The sequence below is a fragment of the Ceratotherium simum genome, chromosome 16 (assembly GCF_057802395.1).
Source record: "Ceratotherium simum simum isolate JZ-2026a chromosome 16, ASM5780239v1, whole genome shotgun sequence".
Classification (NCBI taxonomy): Eukaryota; Metazoa; Chordata; class Mammalia; order Perissodactyla; family Rhinocerotidae; genus Ceratotherium; species Ceratotherium simum.
The window spans coordinates 13,059,200-13,080,572 of NC_141915.1; the positions used below are offsets into that span (position 1 = coordinate 13,059,200).

General features: G+C 47.9%; 1 protein-coding gene across 1 annotated transcript in view; it reads right to left on the reverse strand.

Moving 5' to 3' along the window:
* The window catches only part of PITPNM3 (PITPNM family member 3), a 94,560-nt gene that overhangs the window by 45,404 nt on the left and 27,783 nt on the right, over positions 1-21,373 (reverse strand). The window contains exons 3-4 of the mRNA XM_087440594.1: positions 20,879-20,986; positions 1,165-1,212 (exon numbers count right to left, since the gene is read on the reverse strand). Coding sequence (XP_087296720.1) covers positions 1,165-1,212; positions 20,879-20,986 — 156 coding nt within the window. The remainder of the gene's footprint in view (positions 1-1,164; positions 1,213-20,878; positions 20,987-21,373) is intronic.

Below are 21,373 nucleotides of genomic sequence, written 5' to 3' on the forward strand. Positions count from 1 at the left end.
CCTCGTGCTGAACTCAGTTCCTTACATTCTATGAGGACACAGGAAAGGGAACAGCCCCCTCTCTGAACTGCCCTTCCCGTTGCCCAGTATACTCGTGGCTGAGCCTTGGGGGTGCCCCTGACAGAGACACTCACGCCTCCCAGCCCCGGGGGGCTCTGTCTATGACTTGCCACCGGATGTTAGCAACATAGGAAGCTTCCTGGGAGGCCTGTGCATCTACTTAGGGCTGGACCCAGGCCGTGGGAAGGCTGGGATTACAGGCACTCCTCCCACAGCTGAGGGACGGAAGAGCTTGGAGGAAGGCTTCAGCCGGGGGAGGGGGTGGGCAGAGTGGGCTGAGCCCCACAAAGCTGCAACCACAGATCAAAATAGCAGGAGAGAGAAGTAAGGCAAGTTCTGAGCGTACGCCCCTCCCCCGCAAACACAGACTCCTCTCCCCAACCCCAGCCTCGCGTGAAACTCAGTACTGCCCAAGGCAAAGACATTTGGCTCTGACGGTGCCCACCAGGTTCACCCAGAACCTCCAGGGAAGACATCTGAGGTCACTGTGTCAGCAAATTGACATCTTTACCAAGTCTTTCCTGGGTCCAGTCCTGTGCTCAGTCCCCTGAGAAAACACAGGCAGAAGGAAACCTGGAGAAGCCTGTATGACATGAAGCACAACAGGCCACGGGCTCTGCAGACATGGCCTCTGAGTGATGGGATATAAGACTCATGACCCCAGCACAGCCTTGAACGAGAGGCCTCTGACCTTGATCACCACGTCAACTTCTGTGGTTCCTGGAAGTTATCACCTGAAGAAGATGGTCTCAAAGGCTCAGGAGGGCTTGCTCCCCATTCCATCCTCTCTCTCTCCACATGCAAACAACAAACGAGGCTTTCCACGGCCCCATCTGCTCTGCCGGGCTCGCCCTCTGCCCACCAGCCCCAGGCCCCTCACCCTGGCTCTGACGCCCGAGCTCCCCAGCACGTGAGAACTCAGAAGCTGAGGAGCTCAGTTCAGGGGGCAGAGAGCAGCCCCAGACCCTCCAATCCCGCTGTGGGCATGGTGGTGAAGATCCCACCACCCTCTGGACTCCGAGTGGACAAGGGGGCCCCAGGCCCAAGAAGCTTGGATGCATCCAAGGGGAAAGAAAGAGACCCTGGGGGCCAGGCTTAACTCACGCTGCTTCTCCTGCAGGATGCTAGACGTGCACGGCGCGCTCCCTTCTCCTGCAGAAAAAGAAAAGAAACGTGAGCCAACTCCCCATCACTGTTGGCTGGACACTGGGAGGCCAGCTGTGGCTGCTGCGGCTCTTCCTCTCAAGCTGGCCCCCTCCCGGATCTGGGGGTGGGCAGAGGGATCTCCCACCCCCTCAGGCCCTGCCCCGCCCCTGCCCACTCAGCTCTTGGCTCTTTATGCAAGACAAGCATGGAGTCGTGGCGCCATTGCCTGGGCATGCGTGGCCTGGCCACCTTTCACCTCGGCCTTCTTCTCTGGCGCCTCTTCTCCTCCCACCTTCCTAGAGCAGCTGCTGACCTGCTGTCACCCTTCTCTACATACTTACTCTCCCCTCTGACAGTCAGCGTTGAACACCACATCCCGCAGACAACTGCCAAATCTGTCTCCTAAGTTCTTGACCCATATCTCCTGCTGCCTCCCGGACATCGGCTCTGGATGCTTCCCAGGTGGCTCACACTCACCAGGACCCCAGTGAGGGTCCCGGAACTGCCCCTCTTTCCAAGTCCCTGCCTCCATGAAGGCACCACCTTCTCCACCAGCCTGGGAGTCCCCCACGACCCTTTCCCTCCCTCGTGCCCACAGTCAGTCACAGAGAGCTGTAGGGTCCGCCCCCTTCTCTCTTCATGACTCGCTCCCTCTCCACCAGATTTAGACTGCCCAGTGTTGTCCACCAGTGTGTCCCCAGGCCCACAACAGTGCTTTTCAATTTGCTGAATGAATAAATGAATGACCCCCACACACACACACCCTCACCACCCAAATATAGAACTCCACCCTATCTCCTCGGACTATTGCAATAGCTTCTTTCGTTTAATGAGAAGCTTTTTTCTATAATTATGAAAGTAATACAAGCTCCTTATTGGAAATTTGGAAAACTAACAAACATAAAGAAGGAAAAAAGACTCCTCATCATCCCACCACTGAGAAAACTACTGATCCCTCTATGTCATTCCTTCCAGGCTTGTTTCTATACGCATTTTGGGGGCCCATTGAGATCATATCAGCTCTTCGTGAGCAGGGACTGTGTCATTTGTCTCTGTGTTCCCAAAAAACAGATAATGGCTGGCTCATGGAAGGCATCATAAATGATAAGGAAGCACACAATACACCTTCTGTACTTCAAGTCGAAGCATAAATGGTTCACCAACAAACTTACAAAACCTCTGTAAACATCACTCCAATGGCTATATAATATTCTATCCAGAGGATATATCATGGTTAACTTTAAAATTATCCTGTTGGTGGAAAGTTTCAAAATTTCACCATTATAATTACTGCTGCAATGAACACATTTGTGGTTGAAGCTCTTTCTGCATTTTTTTGTGATTTCCTTAAAATACGTCCACAGAAGGAGAATTCTGGGTCAAAGGGTAGGAACATTTTTAAGGCTCCTAACGTTAGCGCTGCTTAAATAGCTATGATAGATATGTAGTCACAGGTTAGCATACGTTAGCATAAGGGAATCCATCTTGTAGAAGGGAACCATGTTGGAGCTATAAATGACCGTGACCCTCAAGACCCCCCCCTTTCTGAGTCAGCAATGCTTTAGTTTGCACATAGTCCACACCTGCTTGCGAGCAAAATGCACGCTCTGCTACTTTCTCGACCTTGGCACATATATATATATATATTATATATATACATGGACCTCCCTATTGTGATAAGGCAGTAACTTTGTTCTTTAAGTTTTCTCAGGAATGTAACGACCTCCAGGAAGGAGCCCTGTGCTGGTATCCGTCACTGGTGACAAGGAAAAGGGATGATCCGGCGTCTCAAGGACTACAACACCAGATGGTCGCATTCTGAGACCTCCCTTCTTTCAGCCCCTTTGCCCTACATAACTGCTTCAAAAGTTTGTAGTTTTAAGATGGTTCTTTACAGACGCTAGTCCGCCATCCTCCCCCTTGCTGGCAAGCTGTAATAATAAAAGACCCTTTCTCTCCTACCACCTTGCCCCTGGACTGTTGGCTTGTGGCCTTTGCAGCGAGTAGAGGACCCCTATTTGGCAGTGACACTAATGTTTACTGCTTGATTGCTTTCCTGTGAGGTGTGTATCCCACTTACATACCCACCTGCAGCAGAAGTGAGTGCTGTTCTCAACAGATACTCACTTCCCTGGCATTTACATCTGTCTGTCTGTTCCATGCCTCTGGTTTCACCAGATGAATCTTTCCAAAGCTAGCATGCCCAGGCCACTCTCTTTCTTAAAGTCGTCCAGTGGCTCGTGATCATTGAATTCTGACCCTGGCAAGCAAGCCTCTCCATACAGTGGCCCCTGCCCACCTCCCCAGCCTTTTCCCATCCCTTCCTGCTCACCCTCCACCAGCCAAATCACAGTTTCTGAACCTGCACAACCTGCACACCTTTCTCTGCTCTTCTACCTTTCTCTGACGAACCCGCTGTGTCCTGCAGGCCGGGTTGAAAACCAACCCCGGACCACCCCTTCCATGAAGGCTAGATTCTTTCCCAGAAGCCTTGGTTCTCACAACCTCTGTCCTCAAAGGTAGCTCTGGGTCCCAGGGGCCAGCACAGGCTCAGGTTCAGCAAAGGCCAGTTCCCTTCCCTCTTGAATGCCCTCCTCAAGCCCACCCCTCCTGACTGGAAGGCTCAGAAAGGGACCTACGCAGAACCCCCAGGAGCTAGAAAGCTCCCTGTGGAAATTAATAAAAGAAACCCTAACTAAATTGGAGGTAGGAGGGCTTGTTGTCAGAGCTCTCACATCCTATCATACCTCATTGATTACTCCAAACAGGAAGAGACCTATGTTTGTATCTTCCACAGGAAGTAGAGCTACTTTACTATTGAAGGAAGATTTCTCTTCCCACCCGGCAACAGCCCAGCCAATGAGAAATGCCGCAGCTCAGCCAATGAGAAGCTGTTGCCGCCCTGAACGGTTACTTTCCCCCAATGGACTTTCCTTTAGAACAGTCCCTCCCTACTCCCCCTTTTTCTCTAAAAAAGCAGCTCCACTCCTTTGTTTTCCAGATTTGCCTATAGTTCACCATAGCGTGCATATCCTGAACTGCAATTCTTTGGCTATTCCCGAATAAATTCGTTTTGGGGGTAAAATAAGCAAATTTGCTTATAAGTTGACATCCCTGTACCCACAGTGAGGCTGGAATCTGAGAAGTGGAGTCCCCAGTCCTCAGCTCACCAGACCACAGCCCAATGAGAGCCAATCAGTCAACAGTTCTGTCTGAGCCCCCCAAAGCTTTGCAGCCAGGGGGAGCCCCTTGGCGTCAGGAGTCCTAGCCCTGGCTCTGCTGCACCATGTTTTGGGTCTCAATTATTCGCATCTGACTAATAGAAGGTGGTACTCTACCATGCCGAAGGGTCCTCCAGCTCTGCCTTTTCTGCTTCCCAGGGCGAGGTGTCCTGAGGGACAGCACAAAAATGGCTGGACTGGGGTCTGGGGCCTGGGGTAAGCAATGTAGAGGTCATGCCTCCAGCCTGAAAACTCTAACTAGAGGCAGGATCCTGCTGCGCAGGTAGGACTGTCTCTTCTGAACTTGACCATGCTGGCAGAACCTACAGATACCGGGCCTGGCACCCCCAGCTTCCTGAGCAACTCTGAGTTCCCCAAAAAATTAAATCTATGGCTTCCCAGAGAGAAGCTGCTTCCAGGCCTCTCCTGGGGGCCCAGAAAGCCCTTCCTTATGAAAAGCTGCCCTGTTCCCTCCCCTGCAGAAAGAACTCAAGGGCAGCTCCAATCTAGGAAACTCTGCCGCCTCCCCACCAACAGTCCAGGGGCTGATGTGCAACTCCCTTCCATGTGAATGAAGCCTTCCCAGATGCCATCCCCCGGAATCCATCACCCTGTTTCCCTAGCCCCCTGCCTGCCAGCACTGCCTTCACAGCTCCTGTGCCTGAATCCTAGTCCATCTCCCTCCTCCACGGGGTCAGGGCCCCTGGGCACTCTCAAAGGCAAGAGTAAAGAGGGGAAAGAGCATACAGTTGGAGTTGGGAGGCTGAGATTCTGCTCCAACTGACTCACTGTGTGACCTGAGGCAAGTCACTCTCCCTCTCTGGGCCTTGTTCCCACAATACAGTACGTGTCCAATGCTCTCTAAGGACCCCACAAGTACTGAAAGCCCTTGGGTAGTACTGAATTATGGTTAAACACCTGGATTCAAATCCTGGTTCCTTCATTTACTGACTGTATACCCTCGGGCAAGTTACTTACCCTCCGTGTGCCTCAGTCTTCTAATCTATAAAATGGGGATAGCAGTGGTACCTACCTCAAGGGTTAGTGTGAATATCCAATGATAGTATGTGCAAAGCCCTTAGCACACAGCCAGGCGCACAGTAAGCATTCAGTAAGTGAGGATTGCTCTTATTGTTATTTTATTTACTTACAACAATTGGCTCAAGACCTTGTCTCTGCCATCACAATTGCAGGTAGAGCCACGAGGAGAGACTCACTGGTTAATTCCGTGTGCGGCTCACAGTGCTCCCCAGAGCCTGTGCGCAAGAGGGACCCAGACAGAGACAGAGGCCTGGGCACCCTCAGAGAGTAGTCCCCCGCCAGCATGATGAGGTGGCCACAGACGGCTTCCCAGGCTGCAAGAGCAGCAGAACTGAGCGAGGAAGCCCCGGTGCCAGAGGCGTAGGTCAGGACCAAAGACCAGTATGTGTGTGAGCGTCAGCTGAGGCCCACAGGGAAGGTTAGCTCCCGCCACCCAGCAGGACAGGGCCCTAACATCGAGATCAAGACATTCATTTACACACACCTTCTATCTGTCTGCTGAGCACCATGCTGGGGGCCGGGGGGGATGCGGAGGTGAGTGAGTCAAGGTGAGATGAGAGAGGAGGAGGGAGAGATTCATTCTGCCCGAGGGACCCTGGGGCAGCGTGAGGCAGAGCCTAGATTTGAGCTTCAGGGAGAGGAAAGGGCAGGGCAGTCCCAGCAGCCAGCAAGACAATGTCCACAGCACACTGCCTACAAGGAAGAGCAAGGATGTAGGAGGGCCCAGCCCTGGGCAGGAAGCCCATCTACAGATAAGAAAGCTGAGGCTTGGATAGGCAGAGGGGCTTAGTAACTCTCCCAAACCCCAGTCTCCTGCCTTTTCTACTGCACCTCAAACTAGCTGCATAATTAGCAGGGCCCAGTGCAAAACGAGAACGCAGGGGCCCTTGTTCAAAAAGCAAGAAAAAGTGCTGTGAATGGTACTAAAATATAAAGTGTTTTCGTTTATCCTGAGGACTCTCTCTCGACCTCTCATGGTGTTTTTTATTTGCTACTTAATGTTGTGCTCCCTCATGCACAGAGATACTGGAGGGGTGAGTGCAGACCCTCACAGGCGCCTGGGGGCCCCGCTCCTCCACTTGGCACACACGCACACAGCCACCAGCTACCAGGTTCCCCCTCCCACCAGCCGTTGCACCCATGTACTGTGCCATGACCGAGAGCAGGGAAGTCGGGCCATGCATCTACCCTTCCAGCGGGTCTGCTGCCCCAACCCAGGGCAGACAGGTGACCCCCAAGAGTATTGCAACCTCCACACCAAAATCCACCAGGCCCCAGGATGGGGGTGGATGAGAGGCTTACTCTTTCTGCATCACCCACCAAATGCACTGTGGCACTGCCAGCCCCGGGGTAGGGACGGCTGCTCTGGGGTATGACCCCAACCCTCCCTGCACCCAGGCCCCTGCTTGGGGGAGGACAGCAGCCGTCTATGGGCTGGTGCAGGGAGAAGGAAGCTGGGCGGGGTTGGGAAGCCAGAGGTCAGAAGAGAGGAGGCCAACAACCCATCCTGGGAGGCAGGGAGGGGGCCGGAGGCAGCACCACGCATGAACCAAGCTCCAAGGCCCCAGCGCATGTTTCATTGTCCCATCAGGCTTCGCTTACAAAACAGACTTGAAGATAAAATTATTCAGAATTCAGAACATGAAGCCCCAAACACTTCAGAGCACTGGTCACAAGCCTTGACGACAACACAAGCGCCCCCGGGGTTTCTTGGGTGCCTACTCTGTGCCAGACGCTGGGGGAAGGGGAGGCATCTGGTTGAGGGGCCGGCAGGTCCGATTCATGACCGCCATGTTCTCATACCAGGCCCCAGCAGCGATTCACCTGGACCGTTAATGAGATGCTGATACCATGCGACAGTTCATTACCAGAAAGGAACTGTGACATGTAGCCTGGGCAGGATTTCAATGGGCGCTAATGCCTGGTGGGGAAGTGGAGCAGGTCATTAAAGCTGGGGGCTGGGAGCAGGGGTGCAGAGGCGGGAAGAAGCCAGGAGGGAGTGTGGTTGGAATGCTCGTGCACGGGATTCACACGGGGATCAGACGGGGAGAAGGAAGACGTCAGGAAGGGAGTTAAGAGCCAATCCTGAGAGTGTGGGCTCAGCTGTGTAGACGGGAAAGGCTGTCCCTGGTGTGCCCCGTGCTTCCCCACTTGTGAAATGGTTGAGATTTCACACCTGTGCCAAAAGGCCCCCTTCGCAGATAAGGAACCTGAGGCTCAGCAGGATAAAGTCACCTACTCAAGGTCTAGATCTGGTCCCATTTGACACCCCAACTCTGCTGAGGGCTCCTCCTCACCTTTGTCTCCTATGGAGGGGGGACTTTCTAGAGTGGGGGCTGCCTGGGATGGCTCAGGCAGCGTGGGCAGTGCTTCCGGAAGCAGGGAGTCATCGAGGCAGACAAAGGCTGTGACAAGCCAGGGGCTGAGGAGTGGGGAGCAGGGAGAGCGGAGAAGGGGGTGTTCACAAGGGGTGCTGAGGAGAAGGGTCCAGAGGCTTGGCTGACTGGTGCATCCTCAGGCTCAGTCTCTTCTGCAGTGAAGCCTGAGCCAGGCCTCCAAGGGGCAGGGGCTGGTGAGGCCACCGACCTGGGCAAGAAGGAGCTTGCTGTTCGAAAAGGAAAGTGTGGAGCCCCGGCAGCAGGAAGCTGACCTCCCCTGCCCAGCCCTGGCCGGCCCCGCTCCGTCTTCCCTCGCAGCCACCAGATAGCAAGCAGAGGAATCGGCTGTGGACCCGGCTTTCTGATTAGCAGGCTCCCAGGATGACGGTGATTAACCAGATGTGCAGCTGGCTCAGCCACTGCCTAAATGAGACCCCACTTGGCCTGGCGCTTTCCAGGGCCCCTGGGCCCCACAGCCTCGCATCAGCTGGAGCTTTCTTCAAATGTAGAAGATGCCAGAAACTTCTGCAAACAGGATGGGCTATACACACAGAGAGGCTGGGAACGGGGCAGCCCGCTAGTCCTGCCTCTCCCAAACTCAAACAGCCCTGCATGTCTGAGCCACATCATCTCCTCTAAGAAGATGCTGCCAAGTCCAGCCAGTGGCTTCCTGTGATTTTATATTTCCTCTTTTCAATCCCCTTCTAACAAACTGTGAGCTCCTCAAGAGCAAGAGAAGCAAAATGTGTAGCCAAGAAGAGAAGTGCTCTCACCAAACAGCTGACAGGAGCATCTTCCTGCCTCCAAGGAGAAGGATGGGTGGCTGCTGGGGGAGCAAGTCAGGCAGACCGGGCCTTGGGGAAGAAGGAACTGGGAATTCTCCAGATAGGCCACGAAGTATCTGGGCAGACCCCATGGAGCAGGGATGGGAGCAGCTGAAGTCTTAAGATTTTCCAGGCCTTGGGAGCCCTACCCAGGCTCTGGCCCAGCCTAGTAACCAGTTCATGGAGTAGGGCTGAGAAGCACTGCCCCATCCCTGCTCAGGGTGCTCCCCAAACATTGAGACTCTGCTGAGTTGCAGGGTCAAGATTTGCCCTCATTATCTCTTACTCGGCCCATCGCAACCCCTCTACACTCATTCCCTGGCCCCTCCAGTTATCTTCTACATTGGCTTCCAGAATGATCTTTCTAAGAAGTGGCTTGTCACTCCCCTGCTTAAACTATTCCATGGATCCTCCGCGACACTCCTGAGAAGGCCCCAACTCCTCAGCCTGACATTCAAGGCCCTCATCTTCAGCTTTCCCACTCCACTTCTTCTCCAAGCCCTTCCCATCCCTTTCACCATCCCCCAGCCCAACACCTTGCACCCCAACTTCAGTCAAGATGAACTCCGTGTGGTTCCCCAAATTTCCCTACCTTCTCCTATCTCCCTCCACAGCTCTGCACCTGCGGTTGCCCCTGCCCGTTGCACCCTCCTGGGTCTGTCCAGAGCCCAGAAAGGCCTCCTTAGAGCCTCTTATCTCAGCTGACGCTCCACATCCTCTTTGATCCCTCTGCCCTTTGTTCCACTCTGTTAGAGCAATTAGCTCACTGGACTGTGACTGCCCTACCCTGGAGTCTGGGAGCTGATCAATTCTGAGTCCCTTTCTGAGTCATCAATGTGTCCCCAACATTGACCGGCACAGGGTCTGACACAGAGTGAGTATCAGTGCACGCGTGCTGAATGCAGAAGTGAGGGAGGGAGTGCGTGAATACTCCCAGAGCCCCTCACCGCTTCGGGTTCAGAAAGGGAGGCAAAGCACACACCTAGAAAGGCACAACTGTAAGCTGACTAGTCAGCACCGCAGGGGACAGTCCGAGCAGGCTGTGCTGGGTGGGAGGGGGTGGCCTGGGAGAGGCTGGGGTATCAGGGAGGCTCCCTAAGGAAGTGCACAGGATTGCAAGAGCGAGAGACGAAATCAAGGGAAATGCAGGGGCAAAGGCAGGAAGCTGACGAGCTCAAGTGGGCTCAAGGGCCTGCAAGCAGCCCCTGGACATCTGGCTAGAACACGGGGTGAACGGGAAAGGAGGGGAGGTGTGGCTGGAAGTCATGAACACGAGAGCAGAGATAACCTTGAGACGGTCAGATTTAGCAATGACCCGGCAGCCCCCTTATAATGTCCCCCATGGTAGCCATTCCAGGGTTGTTTGCTCCCTGTAGTGATGAGGAACTTACTAACCCTGGACAATTATAATTGTTGGAAGGAAGGCTAGAACCAAATTGCGATGGCCTTACATGCCGGCCTGGGGGATTTAAACCTCATTCTGCAGGCAATGAAGACCTAGTTGCCAGCTCCATAGCAGAATGATATTTCTGGATTTTTATTTTAGAAGCATCACAGTAGGATTGGACAAAGATAGTAAACTGGTAACATGATCCAGCCTTCTTCTCCTGCCCCAAGTCCCTAGAATATGACATTAAATATTTTTCTATGAATTAATCTTTGGTAGCACTGTAAAATAAGAAGGGGTATCCTTAGCAGACCAGAAATAGTGAGGCCTGCCCGAAAGGCAGAAAGCAGAGAGATCTGATGGAGGGAGACAGGACTGGCTACATAATTGGCAGGACCCATGCAAAATGAAAATGTGAGGCCCTTTGTTCAAAATTATTGAAAATTTCAAGATGGCAACAGCAGAGCATAAAATCAAGTGTGAGGCCCTTCTAAGTGTGGAGCTTGTGTGGTTGCAAAGGTCAAATGCCCACAAAGCCAACCCTGCAGAGTGGAAACCATAACCACAGTCCTGCAAAGGAAGGTCTGTGGCCAAAGGTGGGGACAGTTCAGAGGTGACAGCAGGGTCATGGGTGGAAAATACAGGAGCACAGGAAGCTTTTGCAACTATCTAGGCTCCCATGGGAGAGGAGCCAGGTGCTTGGGTCCTCCTCTCAACCCCTGCTTGTGCTAAGCAGAAGCATCTGTCCCCAGGTGTGAGAAGGAATGAATGTTTGCAGGCCGAGACACTTGCACCCAGCAGCATGTTCTACCCTCCCCAGCAATTAGATGACAGCAGGTCGCAGCAGACAGATATATCACATCACTCAGAGATAGGCCAAGAAGGAGCTACAAATACAGAGTGGAGTACACGTCCAAATATTACTAAATATTAAGGGAAAACCAACAGTGTGGAAGAAAGACATCAAACTCAATGACTGAAGCAAGGAGAGTACAGGGAACTGGATCTGTGGATTCCTTGAACCAACTTCTCGTAATTAATGGTTCCCAAATTTTAGCAAGCACCCAAATCATCAGTTAAAATACAGATTCTGAGCCCTACTCCCCGAGTTTCTGATTCAGGAAGTCTGGGATGGGGCTCCAAAATTCACATTTCTGACAGGCTTCCAAGTGATGCTAATACTGTTGGTCCAGGGACTACTCTTTGAGAAGCACATATCTAGATACAAGGACATAAACTAGAGTCAGGGGGTGAACAGTAGGAAAAACTAGCTCTCTAGAAAGCTAGAGGCAGAGAAATTGATCAGGGACACCTAGGCAGTGACTGCTTCCTTCCTCTCAATGAGAAAGTGGCTTTGATGACACTTCGTTTCAAAAACAAGAAGAGCCCTCATTGTAAATAGTCCCTTAAGTGTCAGCTCATAGACTGTTAGTATAAGTACTCTGGAAGAGATATGTAAATGCTGAGCATAAAAGATTAGTGACATGGCAAGGACCAAGTGGAATTTATCCCAGGAATGCAATGTTGTTCAACATATGAAAATCGATCAGTGTAATACATCATATTAATAGAATAAAGAACAAAAACCATATGTTCATCTCAGTAGATGCAGAAAAAAGCATTTGGCAAAATCCAACACCTTTTCATGACAAAAGTACCAACAAACACAGAGTAGGGGGGAACTTCCTCGACTAAATAAAGGATAACTATAAAAACCCACAGCTAACATCATATTTAATGGTGAAAGACTGAAGGCTTTCCCCCTCAGACCAGGAACAAGAAAAGATGCTGGCTTCCCCCATTTCTATTCAATATTATACTGAAGGATCTAGCTAGGGAAATTAGGCAAGAAAAGGAAATAAAAGGCATCCAGATTGGAAACGAAGAAGTAAAACTACCTCTATTTAGAGATGACATGATCTTATATATAAAAAATCCTAAGGAATCCCCCCCAAAAAAACTAATGAATGAGTTCAGCAAGGTTTCAGGACACAAGATCAACATACAAAAATCAGTTGTATTTCTATATACTTGCAATGAACAATCCATAAATGAAATTAAGAAAATAATTCCAGTTACAATAGCATCAAAAAGAATAAAACACTTAGGAATAAATTTAACAAAACAAGTGCAAGACCTGTACACTGAAAACTATAAAACATCATTGAAAGAAATTAAAGAAGACCAAAATAAATGGAAAGACATCCCATGATCACGGATTGGAAGACTAATATTGTTAAGACAGCAGTACTCTCTGAGTTGATCTACAGATTCAACACAATCCCTATCAAAATTTTTTGGATTTTTTGCAGAAATTGATGAGCTGATTTTAAAATTCATATAGAAATGCAAGGAATGCAGAATAGCCAAAACAAACCTGCAAAAGAAGAACAAAGTTGGTGGACTCCCAATTCCTGATTTAAAACTTACTACGAATGTACAGTAATGAAGACTGTGTGGTACTGGCATAAGGATATACATAGATATCAGTGCAATAGAATTAAGAGTCCAAAAATTAACCCATATGCTTATGATCAATTGATTTTTGACAAGCGTTCCAAGACAATTCAATGGAGGAAAGAATAGTCTTTTCAATAAATGGTGCTAGTACAACTGGTTACCCAAACGCAAAAGAAGGAAGTTGAACACCATATACAATAATTAACTCAAAGTCTATCAAAGACCTAAATATAAGAGCTAAACCTACAAAACTCTTAAGAGAAAATAGAGGGGTAAATCTTCATGACCTTGTATTAGGTAATGGTTTCTTAGATACGGCACCAAAAGCACAAACAGTAAAAGAAAAAATAGATAAATTGGAGTTCATCAAAATTTTAAAAATTTGTGTTCCAGAGGACATTATCAAGAAGGTGAAAAGACAGCCCATGGAATGGGAGAAGACATCTGTAAATCATATATGTGATAGGGGTCTAGTGTCCAGAATATATAAAGAACTCTTATAACTCAAAAATAAAAAGACAACCCAATTTAAAAATGGGCAAAGGATTTGAACAGACATTCCTCCAAATAAGATGAACAAACTACCAATAAGCACATGAAAATATGCTCCATATCATTAGTCATTAGAGAAATGCATATCAAAACCAACTGATATATCACTTCACACCCACCAGGATGGCTATAATGAAAAAGACAGACAATAGCAAGTGTTGGCAAGAATGTGGAGAAATTGACACTCTTATACCATACTGGTAGGAATGTAAAGTGGTACAGCCACTTTGGAAGAGTTTGTCAGTTCTTCAAAAATTTAAACAGAATTATCATGATACAGCAATTCCACTTCTAGATATATACCCAAGAGAACTGAAAATATGTCCACACAAAAACTTGTACATGAATAATTATAGCTTCTTTATTCATAATTAGTCAAAAAGTAGAAACAATCCAAATGTCCATCAAGTGATGAATGGATAAACAATATGTGGTATATCCATACAATGGAATATTATTCAGCCATAAAATGAAATGAAGTGCTGATTCACACTACAAGGATGAATCTCAAAAACATTGTATTAAGATAAAGACTTCAGATAGAAAAGGCCACATATTATTTGATTCCATTTATATGAAATTCCAGGAGCTTGGGGAGAGGAAAATGGGGAGTGGGTATGAGATTCCTTTTTGGGGTGATGAAAATGTTCTGGAACTAGATAGTGGTGATGGTTGCACAACTTCATGAATATACTCAAAACTGCTGAACTGTACAACTTAAAAGGGTGAATTTTGTGGTACATGAATTGTCTCAATTAAAAAACTGAATTTGTCAAGACCTACTTTACTTGGAGAATGTTAATGATAGCTGTGTGCTTCCTTAGATAATTAGAATTAAGCTTGCTCCTGCTCTGTTATAATCTCACTTATGGATCTTTGGTTAATTAATCCAATCTGAAGTGTGTGCGGTCAATTCCCATCCACCTCTGACCTACCAGAAAACTCTGAAACTTAAAAGAACAAGAAGACAGGACCGGCCCCGTGGCTTAGCGGTTAAGTGCACGCGCTCTGCTGCTGGCGGCCCGGGTTCGGATCCCAGGCGCGCACCGACGCACCACTTCTCTGGCCATGCTGAGGCCGTGTCCCACATACAGCAACTAGAAGGATGTGCAACTATGACATACAACTATCTACTGGGGCTTTGGGGGGAAAAAAAAAAGAACAAGAAGACAAAGACTTTAAAAAGCACAGAATGAATCCATGGCGTCTATGAATCAATATCAGGTTGTTATGAAAAAGAACCAATCAGAATGCATGAAAATGAAAATATGATTGTTTAAAAAAAAAACAAAAACAAAAACAAATCCACAAAAGAGCTGACCAGAAGAATGGAAACAGCTGAAGAAGAGAAAATTGGTAAGCTGTTGGTTAGGTTAGAACCAAGGAATACTTCCAGAACCCACCAAGGACCAAGAAATAAGAACAGGAAGGGAAAGTAGAGACACGGTTCCATGATCTATCTAATATAAGCTTTGGGAGGAGAAAACAGAGAGAGAGAAATACTTGAAGAAATAATAAAAAGAAAAAGTCACAGTAATGAAGAAAGAGAACACCAGGTGCGGGCATGACAGACTACAAAACCTCACCTGCAAACATTGTTTGTGACTTCAGAATAGAAAGAATAGAGATTTTAAAACTTAAAACTTCAAGAAGAGGGAAAAATACATTACCCACAAAGGAATGAGAATCAAATTTACCTCAGACTTCTCACCAACACCACTAAATGAAGGAGGCCATGAGGAAGGTCTTCCAAAATGTTTGGGAACATGATCATGAATGCAAGCAAACCTGCATTCAGATGAGAAGGCAACACAAGGACACGTTGAGAAATGTGAGGACTTGGAAAAGTTACTATCCACAGTTCGCACCTGAAAGAATTACTTGAGGAGATATTCCAGAGGAAAGAGGAAATACACCCAAGAGGAAGTCACAGAATTTAAGAAGCAGCAGTGAGAACTGTACACTAAAAAGGATGAATTTTATGGAAGGGAAATCATACCTCAATATACTTAACTGAAGAAGAATGAGGAGGAGGAAGAGGGGGAGCAGGAGGGAAGAGGACGAGGAGGAATGGAAGAGATTACAGTCAGGATCAAACAAGAGAGCCTGCCATCACTCCTGCTACTCAGCATCTATCTGGAGATCCAACGCAATTCAACAAGAAAAATAAGTAAGCAGTATAAATATTGGCTAGGACACAACTGTTAACATTTGTAAATGATATGATACTCTAACCTAGAAAACCCAAGAGAATCAACTAACAAACTATTAGAACTAATAAGAAAACTCAGCCAAGTGGCAGGATTCAAGAGACAAATATTTCAAATACATAGTAGACAAATAATCTATATCCAGAATATATATATAAAGAACTCCTAAAAACCAGTAAGAAAAAGACAAATAATCCAATAGAAGATGAGCAAAAAGCCTGTTTAAGAAATCCAGAAAAAAGAAAATAGGGTTAGTCAACACAGTTACGAAAAGATGACCAATCTCACTAGCAATCAAGTTAAGCACAAAATGAAACAATGAGAAAATATCTTCACCCATCAATCAGGTAAAATTTTAAAGTTTGATAATGATCAAATCTGATAACATTGTGGAGAAATGGTTAACCTCATCCATAGTTGGTGTGAATATAAATTGGCACGGTCTTTTTGGAAAACTGTTTAGCAGTATCTAATTTTCAGTGCTTATACTTTCAATCCATGGAACATTGTTTTAATAATGAAAAATTCTAATGTCTATCACTACAGAATGGTTAAATAAGTTATGGTACATCTATTGTAGAGGATACTAAGATACAGTTAAAAAGAGTGAGTTGAATCTATACATACTCACATGAAAAGCTCTCCAAGATCTACCACTGGATGAAAAACAAGTTGCAGCAATAACATCTAATATGATCTGTCTCTACAGAGATACCCTCCACACTGATAAATTCTGCAGTGAGATGGGCAACTGAGGAAGCAGATAAGGGACACCTTGGTTTTCCTTGTATTGCTTCTTTGTTTTTTTACAATGAGAATGTATTCAAGAAATAAGCTGGATATTTGTACACCGATGTTCATAGCAACATTATTCACAATAGCTAAGAGGTGGAAACAATAGACGAATCAATAGACGAATGGATAAACAAAATGTGGTATATACATACAATGGAATATCATTCAGCCTTAAAAAGAAAAGAAATTCTGACACATGCTACAACATGGATGAATCTTGAGGACATTATGCTAAGTGAAAGGAGCCAGACATAAAAAGACAAATACTGCATGATTCCACTTATATGAGATTCCTAGAGTAGCCAAATTCATAGAGACAGAAAGTAGAATGGCGGTTACCAGGGGCTGGGGGAGGAGGGAATGGAGAGTTCATGTTTAATACATATAGAGTTTCAGTTAGATGATGAACAAGTTCTGGAGATGGATGGTGGTGATGGTTGCACAACAATGTGAATGCACCTATTGCCACTGAACTGTACACTGGCAAATGCTTAGAATGGTAAGTTTTATACTATGCGTATTTTACCAAATTAAAAATGTTAAATAAAAATAACAAGACAAGCAATTGTAAAATAACAATAATAAAAAATAAGGTGGACTGAGCTGATGCTGAAAAATACCTTTCCATTAAAACACACATATACTGGGCAATATATTACCAAAAAAATGTAGATATATAGCCAAGCTCAAAATAAAGAATGGATAATACACAAGTGCCAGAAACAATGAAGGGATTACAATCCAGAGACAAAAGCAGAAGCTGACATAGAGGAGACCCATGGAAGATTCAGGTGGCGAGAGTCTCCAAGCCTAGAGGCTGAAAAACATATTGTCAACTCCACAGACTTGGCCTCAGCCTGTGGAAGGTAAGGAGCTAAAGGGAGCCCCCGGTATAGCAGGGATCCTTGAAGGCCTGCTCCACCCACAAGGGAACTTTAAAAAAACTCCCCGGGGGAAGCAGCAAATCTACCATTCACAGACAGTGAGAAGGAAAAAAGTCACACATGAGTAATTAAAACCCTGTGCCACATATGGGTGTGGGGTCTAAATTTACACCACTCATATAGAATGGAAACACTCAACTGTAAATTTAGCATATAAAATGTCCAAGATTAGTGAAACACTCAGGCCCAGCAGAAACACAAGACCAGTCTCTAAAAGGGCATTTTCACAACCTACGGACCACAAGATTCCCACAGGAGAGAAAAAGGGAGAGAAGTGACCAAGATGAGTTCACAATAAAAAATGAAGAAACAAGGGGGCCGGCCTGGTGGTGCAAGCGGTTAGGTGCAAGCACTACGCTGCAGCAGCCCAGGTTTCACCGGTTCGGATCCCGGGCGCGCACCAATGCACCACTTGGCAAGCCAAGCTGTGGTGGCGTCCCATATAAAGTGGAGGAAGATGGGCATGGATGTTAGCCCAGGACCAGTCTTCCTCAGGAAAAAAAAAAAGAGGAGGATTGGCAGATGTTAGCACAGGGCTGAGCTCCTCACCCAAAAAATAAATGAAGAAACAAAACCTATGAGGTGCAGTTAGCACACACACTCACTCACACACACACACACACACACACACACCCCAGAATTAGCACCTTCAGGAACTGGAGATAACAGAGCAGTCTGAAAGAACCTATGCCACATATGCCTTCAATGGCTAAGGAGATAAAAAGATGGAATTTAAAACATAATTAAGGTTTAGGAGGAAGAAGGTCGGCTCCATTTGGAACTCGTAGAGCATGAAGAGTCTTCCAGACATCCAGGTAGAGGTAAGCAAGAGGCTACTGAAAATATGAGTCTGGAGCCCAGGAGAGAGGTCTCGGCTGGAGATGGACTTGGGAGTCATCACTTAGGGTAGCTGTGACTGGCTCAGGTGTGACCTGTGAGAGGGGGTCTCTGGGGTGAGCCTCGTGTTTAAGGACAGGAAACTTGAAGGAGGCAGAGCTCTATCTAAACTACCAATTTTTAATTTTTTTTTTTTTTTTTTTGATGAGGAGGATTGGCCGCTCTATTTTTGCTGAGGAAGATTGGCTCTGAGCTAACATCTGTGCCCATCTTCCTCCATTTCGTACATGGGACACCACCACAGCATGGCTTGATGAGTGGTGCATCCGTCCGCTCCCGGGATTTGAACCTGGGCCACTGAAGCGGAGCACGCAAACTTAACCACTATGCCACAAGGCTGGCCCCTCTATACCACCAATTTTGATTGCAGCCTTTTCCAGAAAATGGTTTCAGAACTTCTTCTCCCCCAAATAGTCCCCCGAGCCTCTCTCCTCAGGCTCGTAGTATCCGTGACTAGGATCATCTCTTCCTCTCTGCTGCGAGCTCCTAAAAGGGTGACAAGGCCAGCCTGCTCATCTTTGTTTCCCCCACATCTACAGCAGGCTTGAGCCCCTGTCGTGGCTCCATAAATGATGGTTGAAATGAATGAAACTAATGTGTGTGTTCTGTCATGTTGTGGGAATTCACATTAGTAATCCACAGGGGAACGGGCCTCAGAAGGACCTGGAAACACAGCTGGTTTCCTCTTCCTCGTCCCCTCTTCCCTCTCTCCCTCCTGCTCCTCCTTCCATACTGGGAGGAAACAGCATCAACTCCCAGACTCAGGCAAGCACTGCCCCTAATTCATCCTCCATGAGCACCACGAAGCATTTGTTAGCATCACTTGTACAAGATCTGTCTCTCCTCTCTCCCTCTTCCAGAATTATAATTATCTGTTATCAAATGCACTTTGCAAGTATTAGTTCATTTAATCATCACAACTTTTGTACTAGCCCCACTCTGCAGGTGAAGAAACTGAGAATCAGAGAGGTGGTGTGACTTTCTCTGACCACAAAGCCACAGAGTGGCAGGGCCAAGGTTCAAACCCAGACCTCTTGGGCTCCTAAGCTGCAGTTTCAGCCTCTCCCATCAATCTCCCTCTGCTTCCTTCTCCCCTGCCCTCCCAGCTCACACTGCCTCTTGCTCAATCCCGCCTTAGCTCACTCAGTGTCTGAGTCACACGTTCTTTGGCAGACAAGTAGGAGTGGGGGTGGGAAGGGGATGACCAGATGGGTGGTGAGTACAAGTCTGGGTTTGTCTTTTCATGGCTACCAAGCCCTGTCCAAGGCAGGACCTGGAATCCATGACCCCTTTGGGGCCCCCTGCAGGGTTCCTGGGGTGAAGGAAAGAGCAGACAAAGGGCCATCTGCAAATGCGTGGCTATGAGGACTGGCAAATGGGCTCTGAACTGGCTTTGGAGACCAGACTCAGAGCCCGCCCTTCCTGTGAATGTGACAGTGGCCCAGGGGGGCTCTCCTTTAAGACTCTGGGTTTCTTGGACCTGACTTTGCAGGACTTCAGAACTGTGCCTAGCCTCCAATTTGATCCAGTGTGGGAGGTGAAGCCCTGGACTGGGAATCAGGAGACTAGGGACCTGAGCATGATGCTGCCAGCAACTTGGAGGGCCTTGGATACGATGCAGCTTCTCTGAGCCTTGGGTTCTTTATTTGTAAAATGGAATATCCCAGGCCTGTCCATTTCTCAGGATGGGCACTTCGGCATGGGGAGGGCTCTGAACCAAGGAGGCAGGGATAGGGGGTGAGGAGAGGAGCAGATGCTAGGGGCAAGAGGGCCACCACCAAGATGGCCAGCACCAAGACAGTCATTCTCTTGGGCTAGGCCAGGACCATCTCACTGAACACCTCCTGATAGGATAGCCCTGCCCAGTCAGCAACTCTGGCGCATCCATGACTGAGGAATGACAGGGCCAAGAGAGGAAGGAAAAGAGGAGATAAGGCAGATGAGAAGTAGGAGGAGTGATATAGGGGGTGGGGAGGAGGGATAGAAAAAACTGGCCTCAGGATAACAGGTACAGAGGTTAGCACCCTGGATCCCGGATGGGGTTCTGGCCCCACTCCAGGATAACTTTAACCAAATGCAGCCCCTCTCTGAGCCTCAGTTTCCCCATATGTCATCTCAGATTTTATGACTTTCTCAGCTACATCCTCCATTTGCCTTTCAAAGCCTGGCTCCGAAGCTTCATTGTCAGGAACGCTTCCTTGATCCCCTCTCCTGCTTCCTTCTAAATGTCCTGCCTCTTCCCTTCAGGCCCAACAACCCTCAGCTGAAGCCTGACCTCCTTACTTCTTTCCTTATACCGTGTCACACATCACAGGGCAGAGGCCTCAGCTGAATCCCCTTCGGTCCCTCCTACCAAGCACTTATACACAGTAGGTGCTCAACAGTCATTCTGTTAGTGATGCAAAATGGTCAACTGGACAGACAGATGGATGCCTAAAAGGATATGACTGCTTTGTCTGCTGATTAAGCTCCTGGTCAAAGCACCCCTCCACAAAAAGCCTCTTGGATTAATCCCCAGCCACATACTCCTTCTTCAACAACTCAGCCAAAGGAAGTTACAAGCCCCACTGCTGCCCCTCTCCCCTGCCCCTTCTCAAAGGCGCCTCCAGTCACCACCCTACCTTAACCAGCAGATTCCAACACCATAGGCCTGGCAGTCCAAGGAGCTTGGACCCCACCACCTGCCCTTAGTTACCCATGCTCCTGGGGTGCTCATCCTATGGGCAAAGGAAGCTCTGTTGAAGCACCCAGGAGATGTTCCACCAAAACCCTGCACAAGTCCCCATGAGGATTCCTGCAGGTCACAGAATTCAGGGGTCACAGACTCAGGGAGAGGAGGTACCCAGACAGATAGATGGCTCTTCTTAGAAGACCTGAGTTCTATCCCCAAATTGCCAGCACTTCAACCCACCCTGCAACACACACGTGTACGCACCCCAAAGATGAGAGAAGCAGAATCTCACCTTGATGTTCCTCCAGTTTCCCCATGGTCTCGATCTGCTCCACCAGGTCATTTGAATTCCACTGGCTCATCCCAATGAGGATGGCATTCTTCCCTTCAGCCATCTCCTCTGTGGGAAGAAGCAGAGGTAGACATGAGCAGGCAGGGCTGTATAGAGTTAGCCCTAACAGGAGTTTATATCTGAGAGTACTTTTTTCTTCCTTTGAGTTGAGGTGGACTTCAACTTTTGGAGGTGTTTGTAGTTACAGACAGATATGAGACACTCAGGAATTTTTTTGTTGTGAGAAGGCATTGTTGTTGTATCCTGCTGGGCCTCCACATGTTACAGTGAAAGAAAGGAAGAAGGGACACTCATGAGAGAGGCTGAAAACCCAAAGAAGTCTCCATTCCTAGCACTAAGAGTGATATTTCTTGAGAGGAAGTGTGTTTGAGAAGAAAAAGAAAAACTTTGCCACCTGCTAGCAGTTTTTCTTTGGGTAAGTCACTTGACTTCTCT